The following is a 20,327-nucleotide window of genomic DNA, read 5'->3' as shown; positions in this document are numbered from 1 at the left end:
CATGTTATGCCACTTTACATAGCATGCGTTGTTCTAATTATAATTGGAACAACGGTCTATATCACCATTACGTTCATCGTTTTCTTCTGTTACCTTTCCATATAGGCTATAGGAGTTTGAGAGGAATAGCGGTCTGTTACTTCCAAGCAAAAAAGTATTTTGCTAATTCAACGGTGATTTTTGTTTTGTCTCCTCGAAAGTTTTAAAAACAATTAGGGCCTACATAGACCGTTATTCGACCAAACCCTTCAATTATGCATATTTCTTAACTGAAAATATAGGATACCGTTTTCATTGCGTAAAAAAAATTAACTGAAGAACCAAAAATTTACTGTACACACTAATTTAAAAGTTGAAATCCGTAATACTGGATGTGTTTAGAAAAACGGAAAAAGTTATTTATTTCTCTCCAAATGCTCACCTGGAAATCAAACTGTTCAAAGTGTCATCAAATTAGTGATACGTTAAAAGATGATTAATTGCATTATTGCATTCGATAACAGAAACTCAATATTAGCCCTTGCCGAGTGGAAAGCTTTTTATTTGATGGAAATGAAAATAACGGAATTCAGAGAGGATTATCGGTGTCATTAGAGCTGAAAGGGATCGGGGAACTGTGATGATCTGCACCGAAGTTACCCTTTGACGGGTCCCCCCTCTGCTCTATGTCACACGGTAGTGTTTCTATTTTATCATCAATCGATATTGGTGACGTGCCAAAGCCAGATTCGAGGCACCCACGTTTACACTATCTGGCCTTATAAGTGTGTTTATCTACTCAACTTCCTCTCCTTCATCCCAACCATTTTTCCCACTCTCATTCATCCCTGTTGTTGGCTTTCCGTCCTGACCTACGTTGGGATGGATGGATGAGATCGTATCATCCCCATCCTCCCTCCTATTGTTCATCCGTGAACCAATCCGGTACGACCTGCGAAGCTGGTAACCAATCAAAAAGTGACCTGCTCCCTGACGTATCGACTGGCGAGTCAGAGTTTTACGGGTGTGTGAGAGAAGAGACCACTCCCCCTTTAGCGCGTAGAAGTTGAGAAGTCATGATCATTGAGCATCTTTTTTTGAGTATGTAGGTTCCCAACTCGGTCAAAAAGTTATTCCCTCGTGAAAACTTCGAACCAACAGTGCGTTGTTTGTTTGCCCCCTTGTGGAAAAACATATTGAAGATCTGCTTCTAGTGGCTTCACACATGTGGTGAGAGACTGAAGTTATAAATCAGAAGAGAAATCGATAACCACCGATCAGTTATCGTGGACACTACTGCTATAGTCCAAAGAAAGAATGTGTTTTTATGTCGGATAAAATTTCTACGATTCAGTCACGTTTCTTTAAAACTGCTACCGATTGAAAACCAAGGACTTTGTGGACAGAGCTCATTCTGTGAACTGATGAACCTGACGAGTCGTGTCAGTTTCCAAGATTGCACAGCAATGGCTATAAGCACCAAACCCACCAGCACTTCTAGTAAGTAGAAAACTATTTTTAAATTTTATATCTCAAATGCATACACACAATCAGACAAAAATGCAAAAAACACATTGAACGTCAAAATACAAAACAATGTAATATATTGTTTTGTATTTGCTCAAACAATAAAGCGGAAAAAAAATAAACATATACTTTGTTAAATGAAAGGATTTTGCAATTAGATCTAGATGTGACAACTTGTTACAATGCAACAGTGTTGATTACTATGGTATTTTAGAAAGTTATTACTGTTTGCTTATCTGAGAAAAATATTCAGAGGGAATAGTGAGAGAGAGAGAGAGAGATCAAACTATAAATTAATTTTTTTGATAAAATTAAGAATTTTCTTTTTTTAAACAGTAAATGAATCTCGCTGTATTATATCTGCTTAGATTTCAGTTTTTTCATAATTGAGAATGTCTTTCGTGGAATTTGTAACATTAATTGTTGACATTATGGAAGTAGTTCAATATTTTTGGGGCTGTACAGGAATAGCTTTTAGTTAAAAAGTGTTTTATTTGCTTTTGGGACGTGATATATTTTGATATGTCTCGTGAATTTCTAATTTGGGTTTTTTACCAACCAATTATTATTTAATAATGCAAATTCTACAATCTCGTAGGATAATTTTGTATGTCTTATCTTAACTGACTTCATTTTTGTTGTTGCTTATATACAATTTTTAAATGGACTTAAGTTTCGAAATTTGTAGTTGGAGAAGAAAACTTGATATAATAATGCTGATGCTCACGTTAAATCATACTGGACGAAACGAAATATTTTAGAGAAATTGTCACTAAAATCACACAAAGTTACGAGTTACGATTATTATGGAGACCCCATAGCACTATCTATTGGGCCTCAAGTGCATAAAGAGCCTTATGACAGTGAGATCTGGTCAAAATTTTCGAGAGTGAGTATGAAAATTGGTTACCAGGTATTTCTATCCTTGTTAGGGCGCTCCAGAAAAACCACTTTGCCCAGGTGGGGGGGGGGGGGGTCTTCGATGCTGTTAAGATGGCCCTGATGCTCAGTAGACACCCTGGAATAAGTCTTTAAATTAGGATTTTGGTGGGCACTTGGACACTAGAAATTTCGTGGGCCCCATATTCATTTTATAAATAAGCACCTCGCACCTTTGCTTATAAATAAGCAAATCTCAGCCACCTCGTTGGGCACTTTGCCTGTTGTGGCGTTGTATTTGTATTTGTATATTGCGTCAATTTCAAGCATAAATAGATAAATAAGGTTGATCCCTTGGATACCAGGCTAGACTCCTATGAGCCTTCACCATTATGAGACATAGAGAGAATTTTCCTTATATAGGTGGCAGACACCTAATTGAGAAAATAAGTAATCTCTAACAATCTTTTTTTGAGATATCATCACACATTCGACGAAAAGGATTTGCATCGCCGAAAACTGAATCGTGAAACACCATTAATGGTGAGAGTAAGAGAGAAATTCCATGTTCTACTCTTTTTATTCTATATACGGTATAATAAATAGGATACCCTATGTGATCACATAATTTGAATATTTGCTGACAGAAATACGGATTAAAAAGATAAAAGTGAATCAAAATTGAAGAAAAAGCCCAAACTGATTAGTCACTATTCAATTTCGTTAACTAATTCATATTACAGTTGGCCTCACTTATAACGACGAACACGGATACTAGGAATTTCCACGTATAACGAAGTTTTTCCCGTGTCCCGTGAATTTCGTATCGCTTATCTATGTCGTTTTGATCACTTATATTGAACACCGATTTCAGCAAAGTACGCCTTTAACGAATTTTAATGAATTTTCGACAGATTTTCAACCATGGAAATTGGCACAAATTTCTTTGTATTCTTATCTGTAAATGTCCCTTTCTGCAACTGCTAATGTAGCATAAATATTAGTAGGCTACTTATATTTATCCAACTACATTTATGTAAATTATTTTGAAGATATTTGGATCGAGAGATGCGTAAAAAAGTTTCCAAAACCTACCAAAATTATGCACGAATATTGTTATAATTAGTAATTAGTATAATTGTATAATCGTATTAATTAGAATATTTTCCATATTTGTAGCGCGTTGTTTTATTCTTACATGTTTGTTATAAATTAATATTTTATTTTCCGTTTCTTCAACCGCGGGTGCAGCCGATTTGCTGCACACCCCTGGAGATCAACTCGGCCCTCAGTATATGCTTCCATGATCTAAAAAGGGCCATTCGAATTGCTGAGAAATATTTAAGGAGCGTATAGTTCTTATTAGCATATCCCAGCATAAAAGGTTTGTGTGTCGCGAAAATATTTTTCACGATTCCGATATTTGTGAAGATAGGAGCAAGGGTCTGACTTTGCCAGGGGGAGGGTCTTGGGCAAAGCAGGAATTAGAACCCCCCTCCCCCGTTAATGGTCTTCGGTTAGCCAGCGAATATACAGTATATTGTTCAAATTTTGCTTCCCCCCTAAAATTATGGGGGTTCTGTGCAAACATCCCGATTGCCATTCGGAAATCGGGCCCTGCCGATTCTTTAGTTCATCAGTCAACGATGTAAATATATATTCTATGTAAATCTCAATGATCCGGTGATTTATTGACATAGGACTATTAGTAGTCTACTGTAGCAACATTTTGTAAGGTCCCCCCCTCCCCCAAGGACCCATGATTCAAGACGGCTTTGTCGTTGAGCTGGAACTTTCTCGGGCCACGAAGGTTTATTTCCCCCACCCTCCCATAGTAAATTTTAACAGAGTGAAAAAATAATAATCTCGTTCCTCTCCGGTCTGGAGCATTGTCAGCATTCCCGATATGGTCGTTGCTAGTGACTTTTGAGAACACCGTAAATACGGAATTTTAAATCATTTTAAAATGCCCAAAATTTTTCCAATTTTTTTCAGTTTTCCAAGTTTCCAAAATTTTTCCAATTTTTTCAGTTTTCCAAGTTTCTAAAATTTTCATTCCACACATCGCCCCCCCCCCCCCTCAGAATTTTTTTTCTCTCATCGCCCCCCAACTCAAGTGAACCCATAGGATCCAATGCTAAATTCGTAACTTCTATTCCCCCCCCTCCCCCAGGACCATTCCATCAGCCATTAGGAGGCGATATTGCCCACTTTGGGAAACACTTTTAAATCGTCAAGTAAAAGTTAGTTAATGGGGGGGTGGGGGTCCTCCTTACACTCAGCTAGGATTTTAATGGCACCAATATTATTTATTTTTCTTTCTGACCCTTTAGCCAGGCTGCCAAGATTTACTTTCTAGTACTAAACGGGTATTTTATATTTACTCCCCCTTTCAGAGAAGTAACTAAATCCATCCTCGAACCTGGTATTTTTCTCAAATTTCCGCCAATCCCCTCCAATTCACCCGAACACAACAACAACAACGGTACAGTTAAGTACTGAAGTGTTGACACGGTGTGTGTTTGTGCGTGCGTGGATGCGTATACCCAGAGGGAGATGTGTCGGAACATCTGTCTCTCTTCATTTCCCAACGTTTACTGTAACGGCTTCTGTGACGTATTCAGTCACTTGGATTTAGGATGAGCTGCAGCATGGTTACAAATCACAAAGTAAAAAAAAAAAAAAACGCGTACAAAATACAGTATCATCATCAGTGCATGGTATTGCGTGACGGGATGCACTTTTTGGTGCCGTAAGTCTATGCTTCGATAAACAGTGTGGGATTTTGTACAGGTGTTCATCTCTCTTTATATGCTGCAATGAACTTACTAGTACATTTCGGTTCCCTGCGTGTACATGTAATTGAAACCACTTACTGTACGCGTATGAAACGGTTTGTCCATACAGAATTGATATTTTATTCAATTTCTTTTAAAGCTCTATTAATAGAAGAATATGCAATAATTATCCTTCGTGAATAATCACAAGTATAAATGTCCAGTTGAAACAGTCAAAAAATAAATATTTATCTTTAAACCAATCAATTATGATTTTTATAAAGAGAGTTCTTTTAACCATTTCTGAGTAAAGAGCACTTCCTATGTCGCCATCAGAAGAAGAGCACCCATATTGCAACTCTGACACATGCTCAAGAGTATTCAAATCAGTATGAGTCTAATGCAGCGCTTGATAAATCCCACGTGTCAGGTCATAACGGCGCTACAAAATCGCTGTTGGTGTGATTGCGAAATCAGTCGAAAACAAGGACTGCATAAAATTTCTTGATTTCATATTAATGTGTCTCCTAAAATTTGGAATGGGGTCATTCAGTTCAGGAAGAGTAAAAAAAAATCATTTAGGGCTTTTTATTCTGGGTGGAAAAAATCATGCTTTGTTCTTAAGAAATTCGGGTCTCATGCGCCTAAATATTTTTTTTAGATTTGCCAAGCTCTAGCTAACTTTTAATTGCATCTCGCTTTTAACGTTTTCCAACTAATCGTCATGAAAAAACGTTATAAGCTGGAAACCGTTGTTAAACGAGAAATCTTAATGAGAATTACTTACTTAGAGTTGAGACCACGGAAATAAGTCGCACTAAGCAGGAAAACGTTATAGGCGGGATCGACTATAGTTGTGCAACTTTTCAGAGTATCGATCAATACTTAGCGAGTAGCAAGTCAACCACAAGCATCGAACTCACCTGGTTGCTTCACCGAGAACCGTTGTGCCTGTAAGAAACGGAGTGAAGATGATTATTGTAAAGACTGGATGAAAAGTCTGTCGAAACGAAACTCGATAATGTCTAATGAAGACTTTTGACTAATCTGCAAGATACACAATCTCTTTTTCTTGCCAGTATTATACTATAGGCCTAAGTATTTTTGATTGAAAGAGCGAGGCAATACTTCTCTCAACGGATGTTCTCGACTTTATTTAACAAATATTTTCTCAAATTTTTGCATTAAAACGGTAATTTTTAAGCACAATTTCAGACTCAGGCGTACACAACGAAAACATACTTTGGCTACGTTTCCATGCCTTCGCTTAGTTCTTATTAGTCGAGTTGAACTGGAGGTTAGTGTGCAGACAACTCGGCTGACAAGCAACAACTGCTTCTTGTCAGCCGAGTATATAATTTCTATGGCGAAGCCCCGTAGGATTTTTTTAATTCATTTACAAGCTTATTGATTTATTTTATTTTCCTCGAGAAGCCGTAGAATCCCTGGAAAGTGCACATGGAGCTTCAGGGGCTCCGCGGAGCACCGGTTGAGAAGGGCTTCTCTAGCAATGATTAAGTTGACAACTAATTTTATCACACGGACTTTGTGTTTTTTGCAATGGTTTTCCTTAATCAAAAACAGTATTTTAAAAAAAATTGCCATGACAAACTTTTCCCTCAGCAAATTATAAGTTTGCCTTGATTCATGCTCGACTTTGGATTTATAAAGTACTGCAAATACTATTGTAGAGAATAGTAAAACCGAGGCCTCAAGCTGAATGGAGCCCCAGAAAAATATTCATTTATTTTGCATAATAAAAGTCTGACCCAGGGCTCGAGAACGCACGGTACGGCCTGAGTAAAATCCTTCTTTTGCGGACCCCGGCAGAACAAATGAATTGATCCATAAAAAATGGGTGGCTGTTAAGAGAGGATTTCGATGTATTTTGTTAGAAATGAGGTTTATGAAGATATCGTTCGAATTAATATTCATTAAATCTTATCTCTTTTCTCATAAGGTCGCATTCTACTCGATGTACCGTGTAAAGTATGCCAGGATCATTCGTCGGGAAAGCATTACGGAATATTCGCGTGCGATGGGTGAGTAGATATCGTCTCAATTTTTCAATTTCCAGAAACTTTATACACACTGTACATTAAGAAAATTATAGGCCTATATAATTCGACAAAAAAATTACTTATTCTCATGATTTTTATTAAGAAATAAATCCATTCAATTATTTTTCTTAATTCATGAATATAGAAGGAAAGGTGTTCAAAGTGTTGCGCCTTCCAGTCAATACAAATTTAAATCTAGCGAGAAAAAAAAAAAATACATACGTTGTAATTCCTCCGAGTTCTAATTAATAAAAATACAGTAGGTCTACATACTTACCTCTACTTGACATAAAATCACTATGAATTTTTATTATTAGACATTTTATACGAAATTTTGAACAAGTGAGTTTTTAATCCCAATTTCAATGAATCGTTTAATCATTTTCACGGTGAAATTTTGTCTCTATTGATCACTTTTTTTTCATAATTGATCTCTCTTAAATGCTAAATAAATTAAACAATTTTGAAAAATAATTAATCTTTGTTGTTTTTTCTCCCTTGTTTAGGTGTGCTGGTTTTTTCAAGGTAAGTTCTATAACATAGTTAAATTTATGTGTGTGTGTGTGTGTGCAATAACTTTTCAATAAATATCCTTTTAATATCACATAACCATGTGCTCTGCTTACGTAATAAGAGCGTGTCTAAGGTATCCCCCATTCAGTTTTTTTAATTATGACCGGAGTTTCATATTTCGGACTGGGTTCTGGTTCGATGTACATTAAGCATATTATATATACATATATATTGAATTACATTTTATATATAGCCCTTTTTTCTTTCTCCCTCTCTCTCTTTATTAGCTTAATTCTTCAGTAATGAACCAAGATTTTAATGATGATCGATGAAATAAACATTGATTAGATGAATTGAAGATAATTACGATAATAAGCTACTGCATTTGGAATTTCATGATAATTTTCGTTATTCAAATTTTACAATCATGACAGAAGGTGTACTACCCAGATTACCCATCTGGGAAATTAAATTACTACAGTGGAGCATAGTCATATCATTTAAAAAAACGTTGTAGATGGAAATCACTTTAAACTGAACCTCTATTAGTATTAATAAGAGTTGAGATGACGAAAATGAGTCGTTCTAAGCAGCAAAACGTCGAAGTGGGAAACTAAATTCTAATATAACCGGAGTTTTAATGTAACTTATAAGCGGGAGATCCACTGTAAATTATCATTAAAATCTTGGCTTTATAACCACTCATATGAGTACGTATTCATCTTATCTGACTACTGCTGCTTTTCTATTGATCTTTGAAAGTCTGGCTTCCATCTGTATGTCTGTAATGAATGTAACTCCTATAATGAATTGCGTTTTTGTGTCGCAATAGCGTTATGCCATAAAGAGACCATTTGCCATGTTCACAATAGTCATGATTTTTTTTCCTTCTTTTGTTGGTAATAGAGGAGTATCAGGAGAAATCGCCAGTACATATGCAAGGCCAGGGGCTCCGGTGCCAATAGTTGCCCCGTGGACAAAACTCACAGGAATCAGTGCAGGGCGTGTCGCCTCAGGAAGTGTCTGGAAGCTGGAATGAACAAAGATGGTGAGTTTCTTTCTTTCTTTCTTTTATCAGTCATTTACAATCCGACACCATCTTGCTTCCGTGAGAAAAAAAAAAAGTTAGAAAATGAACACCTGGAAATCTGGGAGCATGGTGTGGAAAAACTCTTGTAAAAAGAAATATATGGAAAAGACTCGAAGAAACAGACGGCCGATGATATATGAGTACGATCAGTTGAAAGTTTTATCTTGGTATTCACAGTGCATTTCCGCTTATAACGTTCCCACTTGAAACGTTTACCCGCTTAGTACGACATATTTTCATGGCTCAACGCTTACTAATACTTATTGAGATTTTCCGTTTAAAGCGCTTTCATGATGGTTTTTCGAAAATGTTATAAGCGGGATCTACTGTATTTCATTGTCCCAAAAGTCCTGAGCGTTGTTGCTTTAACTGCTGGTGTGTCTTTTTATTGCTTAAAACAGCGGTTCTCAACCTTTTTTGACTCGCGGAACCTTTACAACTATTTTTTAAATTTTACTGGTTTCGTTTTTAATTTCTTCGAGCGGCCGCGGAACCCCTGCAGAGTGCACAAGGAGCCCCAAGGGCTCCACGGAGCACCGGTTGAGAACCGCTGGCTTAAAATAAACAACTTGTGGCTAAACAAGAAACTTTATAGTCTTCTGAGGTGTCCAATTTGGTTTTTATCAGAATTAGCGTAATTTGCATATTTTTACACGGTGTTCAATATTGCTGATCGAAAGGTGAACTCTCTTTAGATACTGCCCAACAACTCCGGTCATTTATCAGGATCATGTGGCCCAATCATAAAGTGGACCGTGAAAGTCTGGTCTGGAGGCCAGCAAAAGAACTTGCCTAGGAGCCCTGCTCTAGGATGTGGGAGCCATGATCGTGGTAGGGCAATTTCCAATCAGTGGAATTCAGTGGGAAGTGAAGGAGATATGTATTGGCGGTTGCGATAGGTAAAGAACTTGTTTCTCATGTTCTTTGCCCGGATTCGAACCCGTGGACCTTGATAGTAATCTTCATAGCTGAAGACGGGCATCTTACCACTGCGACAGGCGCTAACTTCAGGTACTCGATGTTATTGTCATTTTTTTTTTTTAGAAAATGAAGTAATGCTCTTCAAACTTCTAAGAATCTTTATGAAGCCTATTCAGATGATGCGTTAAACCATAGTTTCCCAAACTTTTTGTTCTCCATCACCCCCTTCTTCAAAAAAATTTATTTTCTCATTCCCCCAACTCAAGCCAACCCATAGGATCGTATACCAAACCCAAATCTTCTATCGCCCCCCGGGGGCGATATTGCCCACTTTGAAAAACACTACTTTAAATGAATCAACGTTTTGATGGTTTAAAATCTGAGAGTTTCTGTGTAAAACAGGCATCTTTAACTAGTTGCTCGCCAGCACCGCAGTGCTTCCTGAAGCACACAATGTCAAACTTGCCGTAAAGCTGCTCTTGTTTTGATGATGGGTATAGGCAGTGCTCGTGAGCAAAGAAAAGATTGAAGACCACTGATCTATATAGAAGTTGAGGATCAGAGTGGATGAACAGTTACAGCGGGTAACGATGCTATTCAAGTGGGAATCGGACAAATTCTAAATTTGATCACGCAACGTCTAGCAGAGATTCTTAACCATATACTATATTGCCAAGTGTGTGAACCTTGAAACCAAATCGAATACGTACTAGATCTTAAGTTAATATTAGTTGAGGAAAATATGAATATTCTAAGTGGGATCACATGTAATTCTGTGGATTCTCTAACGTGGAGAGGAGGTTATTTCCTACTTTACGTAGGTAGAGGAAATCCGAATCTCAGGAGTTCGAACGCTCCCGAGCCGAACATTTTGGGGCTCTTCTTCTGTGAAACTAATTTTACGTGTAAAACACCAAATTAAAATTAAGATTTAATTAAATTATTTTTGATTTAAATAATTTTCCACGATCAAAATTAAAGCAATATTCATCAAAATAATGTAATAAAAATATTCAGAGAGAGAGAAGTTAAATGATTAAGAGCCTTTGTTTGACTTGGGGACGTGTGCCCTGTGGGCCAGACCATTAAGACGACACTGACCATTATTATTTTTAAGTTTCCATTGTGGTGTTCTATTGGAAATTTTGCACAATTTAACTGTTTTTTTATCGCGAAGAATTAAAAAATTACTCAAATGGTCTACGAAACGGTAGTAAAAAATGTACACCAATGACTGTACGATAGCCATTAAGTGGTCCGTGCTCATTATAAGGTCGAACACTCCTGTTTTGAGCAATCCAAAAATTAACCTTCGTAAAAATTCCGAGGAAATAGTTTCGGAAAAACTGCATGCATTGATACTCAATGTATGACGTGATTCTGAAGCGAACCGGAAACAACCTACACCAACGAAGGCATCATTTTTCTCAGTCCTCTTTGGAAAGTTTCACGGGATATGCTGGGATAAAATATATCCATCATATTCCCACCATCAAACCATCATTTCTTCCACTTTCATCAAAATTCTACAAGTGGGAAGTGTAATGCTGTCTAAAGCCCCACGGATGACTTTTTTTTAAAATCCAAACCAGCTAAATTCTCAAGAAATTAAATTTTGGAAATTAGGAAATTCCTGACAAGTAGCTTAAGCTTTGAGAAAATGGATAGGTCTAATTAATAATGATAAATTGAATAATGGAGGAGGGACCCCGAAGAATGCAAACAGAAATCTAGAAAAATGACTTTTTTTCATTTATTAAAAACTCACAACGCAAAAAGCCAAGAACTTATGAGAAAAACAAATATTTTGATTTAAAAATCGGTTAAAAAATAGAAATTGGCAATTAAATAAAAAAGGAGTTAAATTTTTTATCTCGGATAATCGAAAAATCATCTTTAATCATGTAAGAATGAATCAAATTGAAACGAGCACGACTGTTGAAGCGCGATCATGATTCTGATTAGGGGGGAGACTTGCAATACAAGTAAAACATGACTTGTATGGAAGTCATTTATTAGGTAAAAGGGTTTTTTCAGCTCATCATTAGAACTCATAATATCGTGGTTATACGGTCGGGTCTAAACTTGCTATGCACTAGCCAACTTGAAGATTATCGTCACTTCATCACGAACATTTCCATGCAACTAATTGAGTCGCAGTGGAAGTTTACTCGTGTTCCTTCACCCCCCCCCCCCCCCACCACCACCAGCAAAGTACTTTGCGATAGGATATTTCGTAAAAAAACATGAGTGACATTACATTCCTCCCCTTCCTCCGGTATAGCCTTATTGGATACGGGATAGTGATAGTACTTTATCTTCTCCTCCTCGCCCGCCTAGTACTTATACATCTTTTTATAAAAAAGCAGGTGCTTCATCATTTCCAGAGAATATTGAGGGGCTTCGTATGGGGAGGAAGATTCGTGCATTGAGTACCGATTCAGAGGATAGTGAAAAGGGAGGGCGGGCTATTGTCATACGTAGAGGTATCATCATCATGGTCCCGATGGGTGGTTAATATTGAGAGCGCCAAGAAGGCTACCAGAGAAAGTGGTTCCGTCGGCGGGATGCCCCTATTCAGAATCAGTAGGAGACCGAAAACATGGAAAATTGAGTAAAACAGCGTTTATATTGGGTTAGGCTCCCTTCCTTGAGGGAAGATTATCCCGATAAATGAATTTTTACCTTCGAATTTGCCATATAGCCCCTTTGCGCACTGAAGGATGTTGCTTATTAGAAATTATTCCCTATAAGTCAGTGATTCTTAAATCGTGTGCTGGAGCAACCTAGGTACCGACAGTGATTGTCCACTTCCAGGGCCGTTTTAAGAACATCATGGGCACCCGGGCCAAGGGAGTTTTCTGAGGCCCTACCTGGAAAATTCTCGAAAAATTCGACTACTTCTCGTTTTTCTGAGGCCCCCTCTTCTCTAGAGGCCACTGGGCCGTGCCCGGGTGGGCCCATGCGTAAAGACGGCCCTGTCCACCTCACAAAGGTACCGTAAGTACCATGAGATTAGTCAGGAGTGTTGTCGCTGTGGAGTCGTGCGGAAGCTCATATTGACTGGTTGACATCGGGAAGATCTGGGTTCGAACCCCTCCGGTGGTACAATCGGTGATTGGATGAAGTTGGTTTTTTGTGGTTCCCTACTTCAAAACGCGAATGCGAACCGATCTCTCCGTTAAAATGTCTCGCCACCGAGATCAACATACAACGGCACAAATAATCAATCATTATACTTCACTCATAGTTCGAAAAATATATGGCAGCACTAAAAATTCATTTTCCATGGAATGTCATGAAATATTATAATTGATTAATGATTATGATGCCTTTCTTCAGAATTTCAGTGTTTTTTTTCCCTGTTTCTTTTGCATTTCCCTTGTTCGACTGTAGCAGTCCAGCATGAAAGAGGTCCTCGTAATTCCACTCTCCGTCGTCACGTGGCCATGTATCTCAAAGAGACGAGTCCCGATTCCCTGTCACTGTCGCCTCATCATTTTCGACCACCAGTACCTCCACCTTTGTCGTCACCTCACCATCATCCAGTTTCAGTGATGAATCTGCTGGCTACCGAGAACAGAGGTGGACCGCGTCCGACAACCGTCGCATCTCCGACTGCGTTCCCTCCGGTGGATTTAGTAAGGCTGGCGAGGCCTGGAATTCCTTTGTGCCAACCAACACCCAAGGTAAATAAAATTTTGCATCTTGATGCGTAATTTACGCTGCGCAAACATGTCAATTTAACTTTATAGTTGTTTCCACCTGGGAGATTGCCTCGAGAGATACGGTGCTTGCGCGCATGAGGCGGCTGCGATAAATCTTCACTAACTTAAATTTCGCGATACAATCCTGCCTCATTTGAGATAACGGAAGTAACCCTGCGTTCAAAATTCAGTCCGTGCTTGTGAGCGGTGGGGCACTCGAAAGAAATAACTGAAAACTTCATGGAAAAATGTGCACAAGTTCTCTCGGTAACACTGTAAATAATTGTCGAAATGTTGGTAATATTTATTCAAACATATAAAAAATTTGGAAAATTTTCTTGGATTCTTTCACACTCTGGCATTCAGTTCCTTTTTCGCTCTACTTATAGAAAAAAATTACTGGCAGATTGCAATTTTTTAACTTTAAGATCGTGACTCGTAAGACTCGTACCGATGAATCTATTCCTTATATACGGGGCCGTAACTAAGATTTTTGCCGCCCGGGGCAAACATGATTCGGCCGCCCCCACAGCTTTAAACTTCGATAATTTTGTAATGGTGTTCTTTGCTCCCACCTAAAACTACCGCCGGGGCAGTTGCCCCCCTCTAGTTACGGCCCTGTCTACAGCCATATTGAAAATGAATGAACGAACGCCAGAACTTTGCCGCTGGAATTATCCCGTTGCCAGAACCCAGCTTCGTGGCAAAGTCCGGAACAATACCCCATATTGATAGAGTTATGATGGACGTTGATATGTAGATTCTACATATCAACGTATGTCTACATTGTAGACATCAATTATAAGCGTTTGAGTCAGTTTATTTTGGCTTTAAACCGTGGAAAGAAATAGGCGTAATTGAAAAATAATCATCTTCAAAGTTAATGTAAATTCATCATATCCATTATGCATTAATTAAACTACGATATTTTCCCTGCAATGAAATGAACTTCGTACGCCGAGAATCGAGTAGCCTGCACCAATAATTCGCAGATCCAAATTCGGTTATTGAGATAATATATCATTATATAGTCCGCAGTGGAGTAGGTCTATAATCCACACGTGGAAATTTCACAAATCAATAACTTTCAAGGAATGAAAGTCTTGTTCGTCACGTTTTTGTAGAAAAAGAACGCAGAATTTCTTTTCCAATGAATTTTGTCCAATTTTTTTTGTCGGATGATTTTTACTGTCATCTGTAGGACCTACGCCATCTATAAATTATTTATTTGACAAATTTTTAATATATGTGTGTGGTCTGTTTCTATTAAAATCTCTCAGAAAAACGATATGCAGATAAGACGCAATTCTATATAATCCACACTAAAAAGCTCATGTTTTTTTAAACTATAATTCACGGTTTGAACGTAGGAAAATACGATAAAATACGTTTCTTATTTTATGCTAATCGTTTATCATTTAATTAAAGATAATTATTTAAATTTGGCCGGATATAAGCCTATATATATATTTTATTTTTTCGCAATATAAATTTTACGCAATGAACAGAAATGAGCTAGGCTGGGATCACAATATGAATGTTGGATTAAATCCCTTTTATAAAATTTGAAAAATCCAGCCAATAAAGCTCATAGGTTACATTCGAGCAAATGCAGCCGATAATCTTACTGGTTGAATTTTCAAATTTTAGAAAAGAACTTTTGGAAACTTTTATAGTGCCTAATAACCTGCCTAAGACTTGAAAAATCCAACCGATAAGCATATCGGTTACGTTCGGGCAAATACAACTAATGATCTTATTGTTCGGCCGGGATTACGCTATAAAAGTTTGATAAAAGTGCTTTCACAATAATTGAAAAAAACAACAACCAATAAGCGTATTGGTTACATTCGCTGGAATGTAACCGATGCACTTATTGGCTGCATTTTTGAAGTTTCATAAAAGAACTTTTCTGAAACTTTTATAGTGTAATCTCGGCCATAGAAATTTCTTTATTGATGATTTTCCCCAAAGTCTTCACATTGAAATTTTGAATGGGGGTGGGGGGGGGGACCAATTTTGAATGGGGGTGGGGGAGACGATAATGATTAAGAATTTTTGTAATTTACATTTTTAAATCCTTTTTTCTTTTCAGTATCCTCATCACTTTCCTACTCCTGGTATTCTGAGTAACAGTCCGGAAGGGATCTGTGAATTGGCTGCAAGACTGCTCTTCCATAACGTTGATTGGGTCAAAACTGTTCCCGCCTTCATAGCTCTACCAATGAGAGATCAGGTAGGCGTTTCATTCATAGATCGTCTCTCTTTTCTCATTTCTCTGAAAGTGATTTTTGACGTCTTTTCATTAATATTTACGAAAAATTAAAGAACAAACTCTGAAAATCGTTCAAATGATCGTAAGCGTATGTTTAATGAGTAAATGCAATTTAGAAAATTTGCCAGTGCAGTAAAAAAGTAATCGTAGAAAACATCGTAGTAAAAAATAGATTGAAATATTTGCTTACATAACTCCGACATGCGTCTCTTCGTAGAGGAACTTAAAACGACAGTAAAAAGTAGTTCATAAAAATTTATTTCGAATGAAATTAGTTTAAAAAAATTTAAACATTCATATATTTGTTATTAAAAAATTTTCAGATGGGCGTATACTGTATTATTATTTGTTATTTAAAAAAAATGTTAATATAGAATTTCAAGGAAATAGACCTGTTTTGGATTTTATGCCGAGGTGAGATCGGAAAGAAAAATCGGTCTCCGGGAATCGAACCCAGGTCCTGTTGCAAATTGGAAAATGTCTATTTCCTTGATGTATTGGGTTGAGAAAATGTCGTCTTCCTCTCTCAGTATAGTATTTTCCATTGAAAACTAAACGTTGTTATTAAAAGAACTCTGGGAATAGTCTAGAGAAGAATCACTTCAAAACAGTGAAAGGGTATACATTAATACACTCAACACCTGGCGACGCCCCAGACAGATGCTGGAAATTCCCTAGTAGCCGCGACGTTCCCATTGAGAACCACTGGCCTACCAGGCCTACCGTTTGCAGCGAATACCAACTTAACTCAACCTGATCTTCCGAACCCTCATCAATAGCTTCATAAACGCTGCAGAACTGTTTTGTTCATCAAAAAAAATAAGAAGTAGGTAAAATAAACTGATTGACGGGTTTTTTAGTGTTGGTTATATACCACTTCGTCTCTTTTCTGCTGATTTTTTCCCTGTCATGAATAAATAAGGAATAAATGAGGAAACTAATTGGTGAACAATAATTTTTGTTAAAGATTTATAGGTGATGTGTTACCCCTCAGTCGCCACAGTGGTGGTTGGCTGAAGTTGGTTTTCCCAACTTCGAGGCGTGAATGTGAGTCTTTTCTTGATAAAGTCTCGCCACAGAAAGCAACAAATATACAACAGTACAAATGCAATTCAATCATTACACTTCACTCACTTCACTTCCGAAATATACATGGCAGCACTGAAAAATCAGATCAACAGTAGATACGCACGCAGACAGGTACACACACTTACACTTCCGGCACAACTCACTAGGTAGTAAATTGCCTATAGATGGCGATAGACCTGAGTTGTGTGCTCGGTTTGAAAAAAAGAAAAGGGATGACGAATAGATGTGATTATAGAAATCGGCATCTCTTTTGCAAAAAGGTACAAACTCCTTCTATTTCTTGAGATTTCATTATTGGTGAATTAGATTTTCGTGTGCTGATCAAACGCAGGAAAATACAATAGCTAACTAATTGAAAAATAAGGGTAATTTCCTAATGATTAGCACACTAGTCTTTCATTTTACACAAGCTTGTGTTCGAATCCCAGTTATGGCAACGTGTTTTCTCAGTGTTTTGGAATCAGTTCTAAAAAAACGCGTTTAAAGATTTTTGTCAGCTCTAAGCTGTTGGATCGTTCGTATTTGTGTAGGTCTCAGTCTATTCGACTCATGCAACTAAAGATAACCATGGTGGGTCAGTCACAAGAGGTGAGACTGAAGCAGATCAGGTCATTCATGAAACTATAGAGAACGTTATAAAAATATTACAGCGCATATTATTAATAATTTATATGATTGGAACTTACACGTAGGCCTATACATTAAATTTTTCTAACTGAAAGATCGTTTCTTTTCTTTCTCAGCTTCTGTTATTGGAGGAAGGATGGCGAGAACTTTTCCTACTTTGTGCAGCAGAGATTCAGTTGCCGCTAGAGGCTGGACCTCTATTGTCCTCAGCAGGTAAACTTCACATTCACTTTTTTTGAGGGATTAATCGATTTCTAATATTCGAATAAATTTTAGAAAAATGGCAGAAAAAAAAACTCCAATTTTATAATTGATTTTATATCATCATTAGCTCATTTACTTGTTTATGCACTAAAAAATTAAGGGATAAAAAGATGGATTCTAAATTTTTGTATGTGTTTGATCAAAGGTCTGAGCAGTGAACCTTCTTCGTCTGAAAAGATGATGGCTATCATGACTGAAATAACGGCATTCCAAGAACTAATTACCAAATTCAAGCAACTTCAAGTCGATCCAACAGAATATTATTACTTGAGATTAATAGTCTTATTCAAAACAGGTCAGTCCTTTATTTCTAATTTCACTATGCATTTATTTTTTTTGTTTAATTTATTACCTAAAGCTAAATCAGGGCAATTGAGAAAATCGTGTCTTATGTGTTTACTAACATCGTTAAATTTGTAATAAATATGTGGTTATTTATTCGACAGCTTTTCCATCCGGTGCTGCCGAAATCCGAGGTCTGCGAGACATGCACACAGTGACAGCAATACAAGACCAGGCTCAGCTGACCCTCAGCAAGTACATACAAACGGCATACCCGTTACAGCCTTTCAGATTCGGAAAACTTCTGCTGATGTTGCCATCTCTGAAAACAGTTAGTAATAACACAATAGAGGAACTTTTCTTCAGGAAAACCATCGGAAATATAACCATCGAGAAACTCTTGTGTGACCTGTACAAGTCGACGTAATCACATCGAACAGAATTTTCTAGTCACCGTTTGACGCCGCAAAGAGCTTTCAAAAATGAATTTCCCTAGATGGAAAATCGCTGTTTACAAGAAATACCAAATTGAATTTTCAGTGAATTACGTCAAAATTCTTTTTCAAGTATTATGAGACAGATGCCAAAAATGATGAAAAGACAAATCGACGAAACAGAAATTTGTAAATAAATACAGTACTTTTTTTGCATAACTAACCTAGATGCATATAACTCATTGTACATATATACATAACTTATATAGAGAGATATTATACGAGTAATAAAATTATATGATAAACGGAGAAAAAGAAATTGTCTCAATTAATGGTAAAATCATTTTGATCGTTTTTAAAAACTCACTGAATTTCATCGCAATTAAAAAAAAAACCATTATATATTCTCTCTCTCTAACATTTCGAAATGAAATTTGATTGATAACAAAATAGTTTGAATAAATACCTTTCGCAGTAGATTTATTAGAAAAGAAAATTGAACATCAGAGGATTCGTAAATCGCACTTTAAACTTTATTTAAGCATTATACGCGGTATTTTTGATAAAATCGAAATCGATTATACTACGAGAAGTGAAAAAGACCAGCATTTTTTGGCTCGCATTAGTTCATGCAGTAGGCCTACGTATAAAATCCATTAAAGATTAAAAATACAAAAATTAATAAGGCATCATACAAATTAAAACACGTGATAATGTGCACGTCATCTACAAATTACGCATACATTTATGTGGCCACAAGTACGCCGGCCTACTATGTTTGTCAGCGCATTCTGAAGTGCTATTGCGAATATAAGAAGTTCACTTTAAGAAAAATATTTTAATGTTTCCCAAGAAGTTTATGACTAGGTTTCTCTTTCATGTTCGGTGTTTATATTTCTTGACCAACTAACCGAACGACAACTCAGTCCATATTCAGAGCAATTTTTAATTTATAGGACGCTACCTGATTGTACGGTCTCTATTCGTTTAAGCGTTCGTGTTTCTAGTTACATGTTTCATACAGCTATTGATTTCGACTCTTGCTGAGGGTAACTGGTGGGGAATAATCTTGACTGGTTAGACAATAATGTTTCTTGACTAGACCTATACACTTTCAAATTCAGATTTTGTTTACGGAGAATTTTATTACAGAGGCGTTGGAAGTGTTTTACAGCTGCAGGTGCTCGACTTGATATTTATATAGGAGATTTTGATTTCTGACTTAATTCTGGGGGTGCTCGAGCACCCATTGCACCTCCGGCTCCGACGTCACCGTTGTATTATTACATACAGTATTTGCTGACAAAAGAAATCTCAAAAAAAATTCGCAGGCTTTGCCCTTTCGCAAACACAATATTATGAAAACTTGTTGCATAACTAAACTTCTAACAGTAATTAGAGATCTTACGAAAAAAGTAAAATGTTGATTGAATTGGATTAGCGAATGAAAACAAAGATCTGTTAAATGCTAGCCGAGATTTCATGCTATCAAAGACCGTATAAAGAAATTTCAACCGTAAAAATTAATTTCTGCTTCGAATTTTGCGTGTACAAGTGTGTATATGGCCATTAAATTAGTTCATAGCCTATATCAGCATTTGTCACCCTTTATGAACCCAAAGACCAGAAAGGTCTGAAACAATTCGCGACACCAACTTGCAGGATCCCTATGCATTGTATTCTTTTATCGAACCTGTATGGATATATAAAAAAATATCCGTAGCATACAATTTTCTTTTTGTTTAAATTAGTATTCATCTTCAAGTCATCTATCCCTATTTTATATCACCGCCTGTCCGCGGATCATAGGTTGAGAAACGCTGGGTTATATGATAAGCAGTTCGTTGTTGTCTTATGAAATGATTTAAGTTTAGAAAAACCTTTTTTGCTGCAATTAAACTGT

General features: G+C 37.0%; 1 protein-coding gene across 2 annotated transcripts; it reads left to right on the top strand.

Annotated features, from left to right (window-relative positions):
- The first annotated feature begins 1,091 nt into the window (after positions 1–1,091).
- On the top strand, positions 1,092–18,698 carry tll (nuclear receptor subfamily 2 group E member tailless). Of its 2 annotated transcripts, none has more exons than XM_089236913.1 (9): positions 1,092–1,479; positions 7,123–7,204; positions 7,729–7,747; positions 8,642–8,783; positions 13,146–13,435; positions 15,549–15,689; positions 17,561–17,657; positions 17,854–18,003; positions 18,155–18,698. In XM_089236913.1, exons 1-9 carry the CDS (start codon positions 1,404–1,406, stop codon positions 18,415–18,417), a joined length of 1,260 nt encoding a protein of 419 aa, XP_089093039.1. In that variant the 5' UTR covers positions 1,092–1,403; the 3' UTR covers positions 18,418–18,698. The 2 variants fall into 2 exon arrangements, with proteins under 2 accessions (XP_089093039.1, XP_089093038.1); XM_089236912.1 differs by having other exon boundaries at positions 13,143–13,435.
- Positions 18,699–20,327: the final 1,629 nt, after the last annotated feature.

The sequence above is a fragment of the Pholcus phalangioides genome, unplaced genomic scaffold, assembly GCF_987345545.1.
Source record: "Pholcus phalangioides strain wild (caught in Gottingen) unplaced genomic scaffold, Ppha-v1.0 ptg000009l_1, whole genome shotgun sequence".
Lineage (NCBI taxonomy): Eukaryota > Metazoa > Arthropoda > Arachnida > Araneae > Pholcidae > Pholcus > Pholcus phalangioides.
Note: the sequence above shows the minus strand (reverse complement) of the source record. Positions and strands in the feature narration are given on the sequence as shown.

What these genes read in the sequence shown, in the direction of transcription:
- tll (XM_089236912.1), top strand. Translation starts at nt 1,404, where the DNA reads ATGAACCTGACGAGTCGTGTCAGTTTCCAAGATTGCACAGCAATGGCT. An exon ending in TGTGCCAACCAACACCCAAG is followed by an intron (nt 13,436 to 15,548) that starts GTAAATAAAATT and finishes TTTTCTTTTCAG; the next exon opens with TATCCTCATCACTTTCCTAC. An exon ending in ACCTCTATTGTCCTCAGCAG is followed by an intron (nt 17,658 to 17,853) that starts GTAAACTTCACA and finishes GTTTGATCAAAG; the next exon opens with GTCTGAGCAGTGAACCTTCT.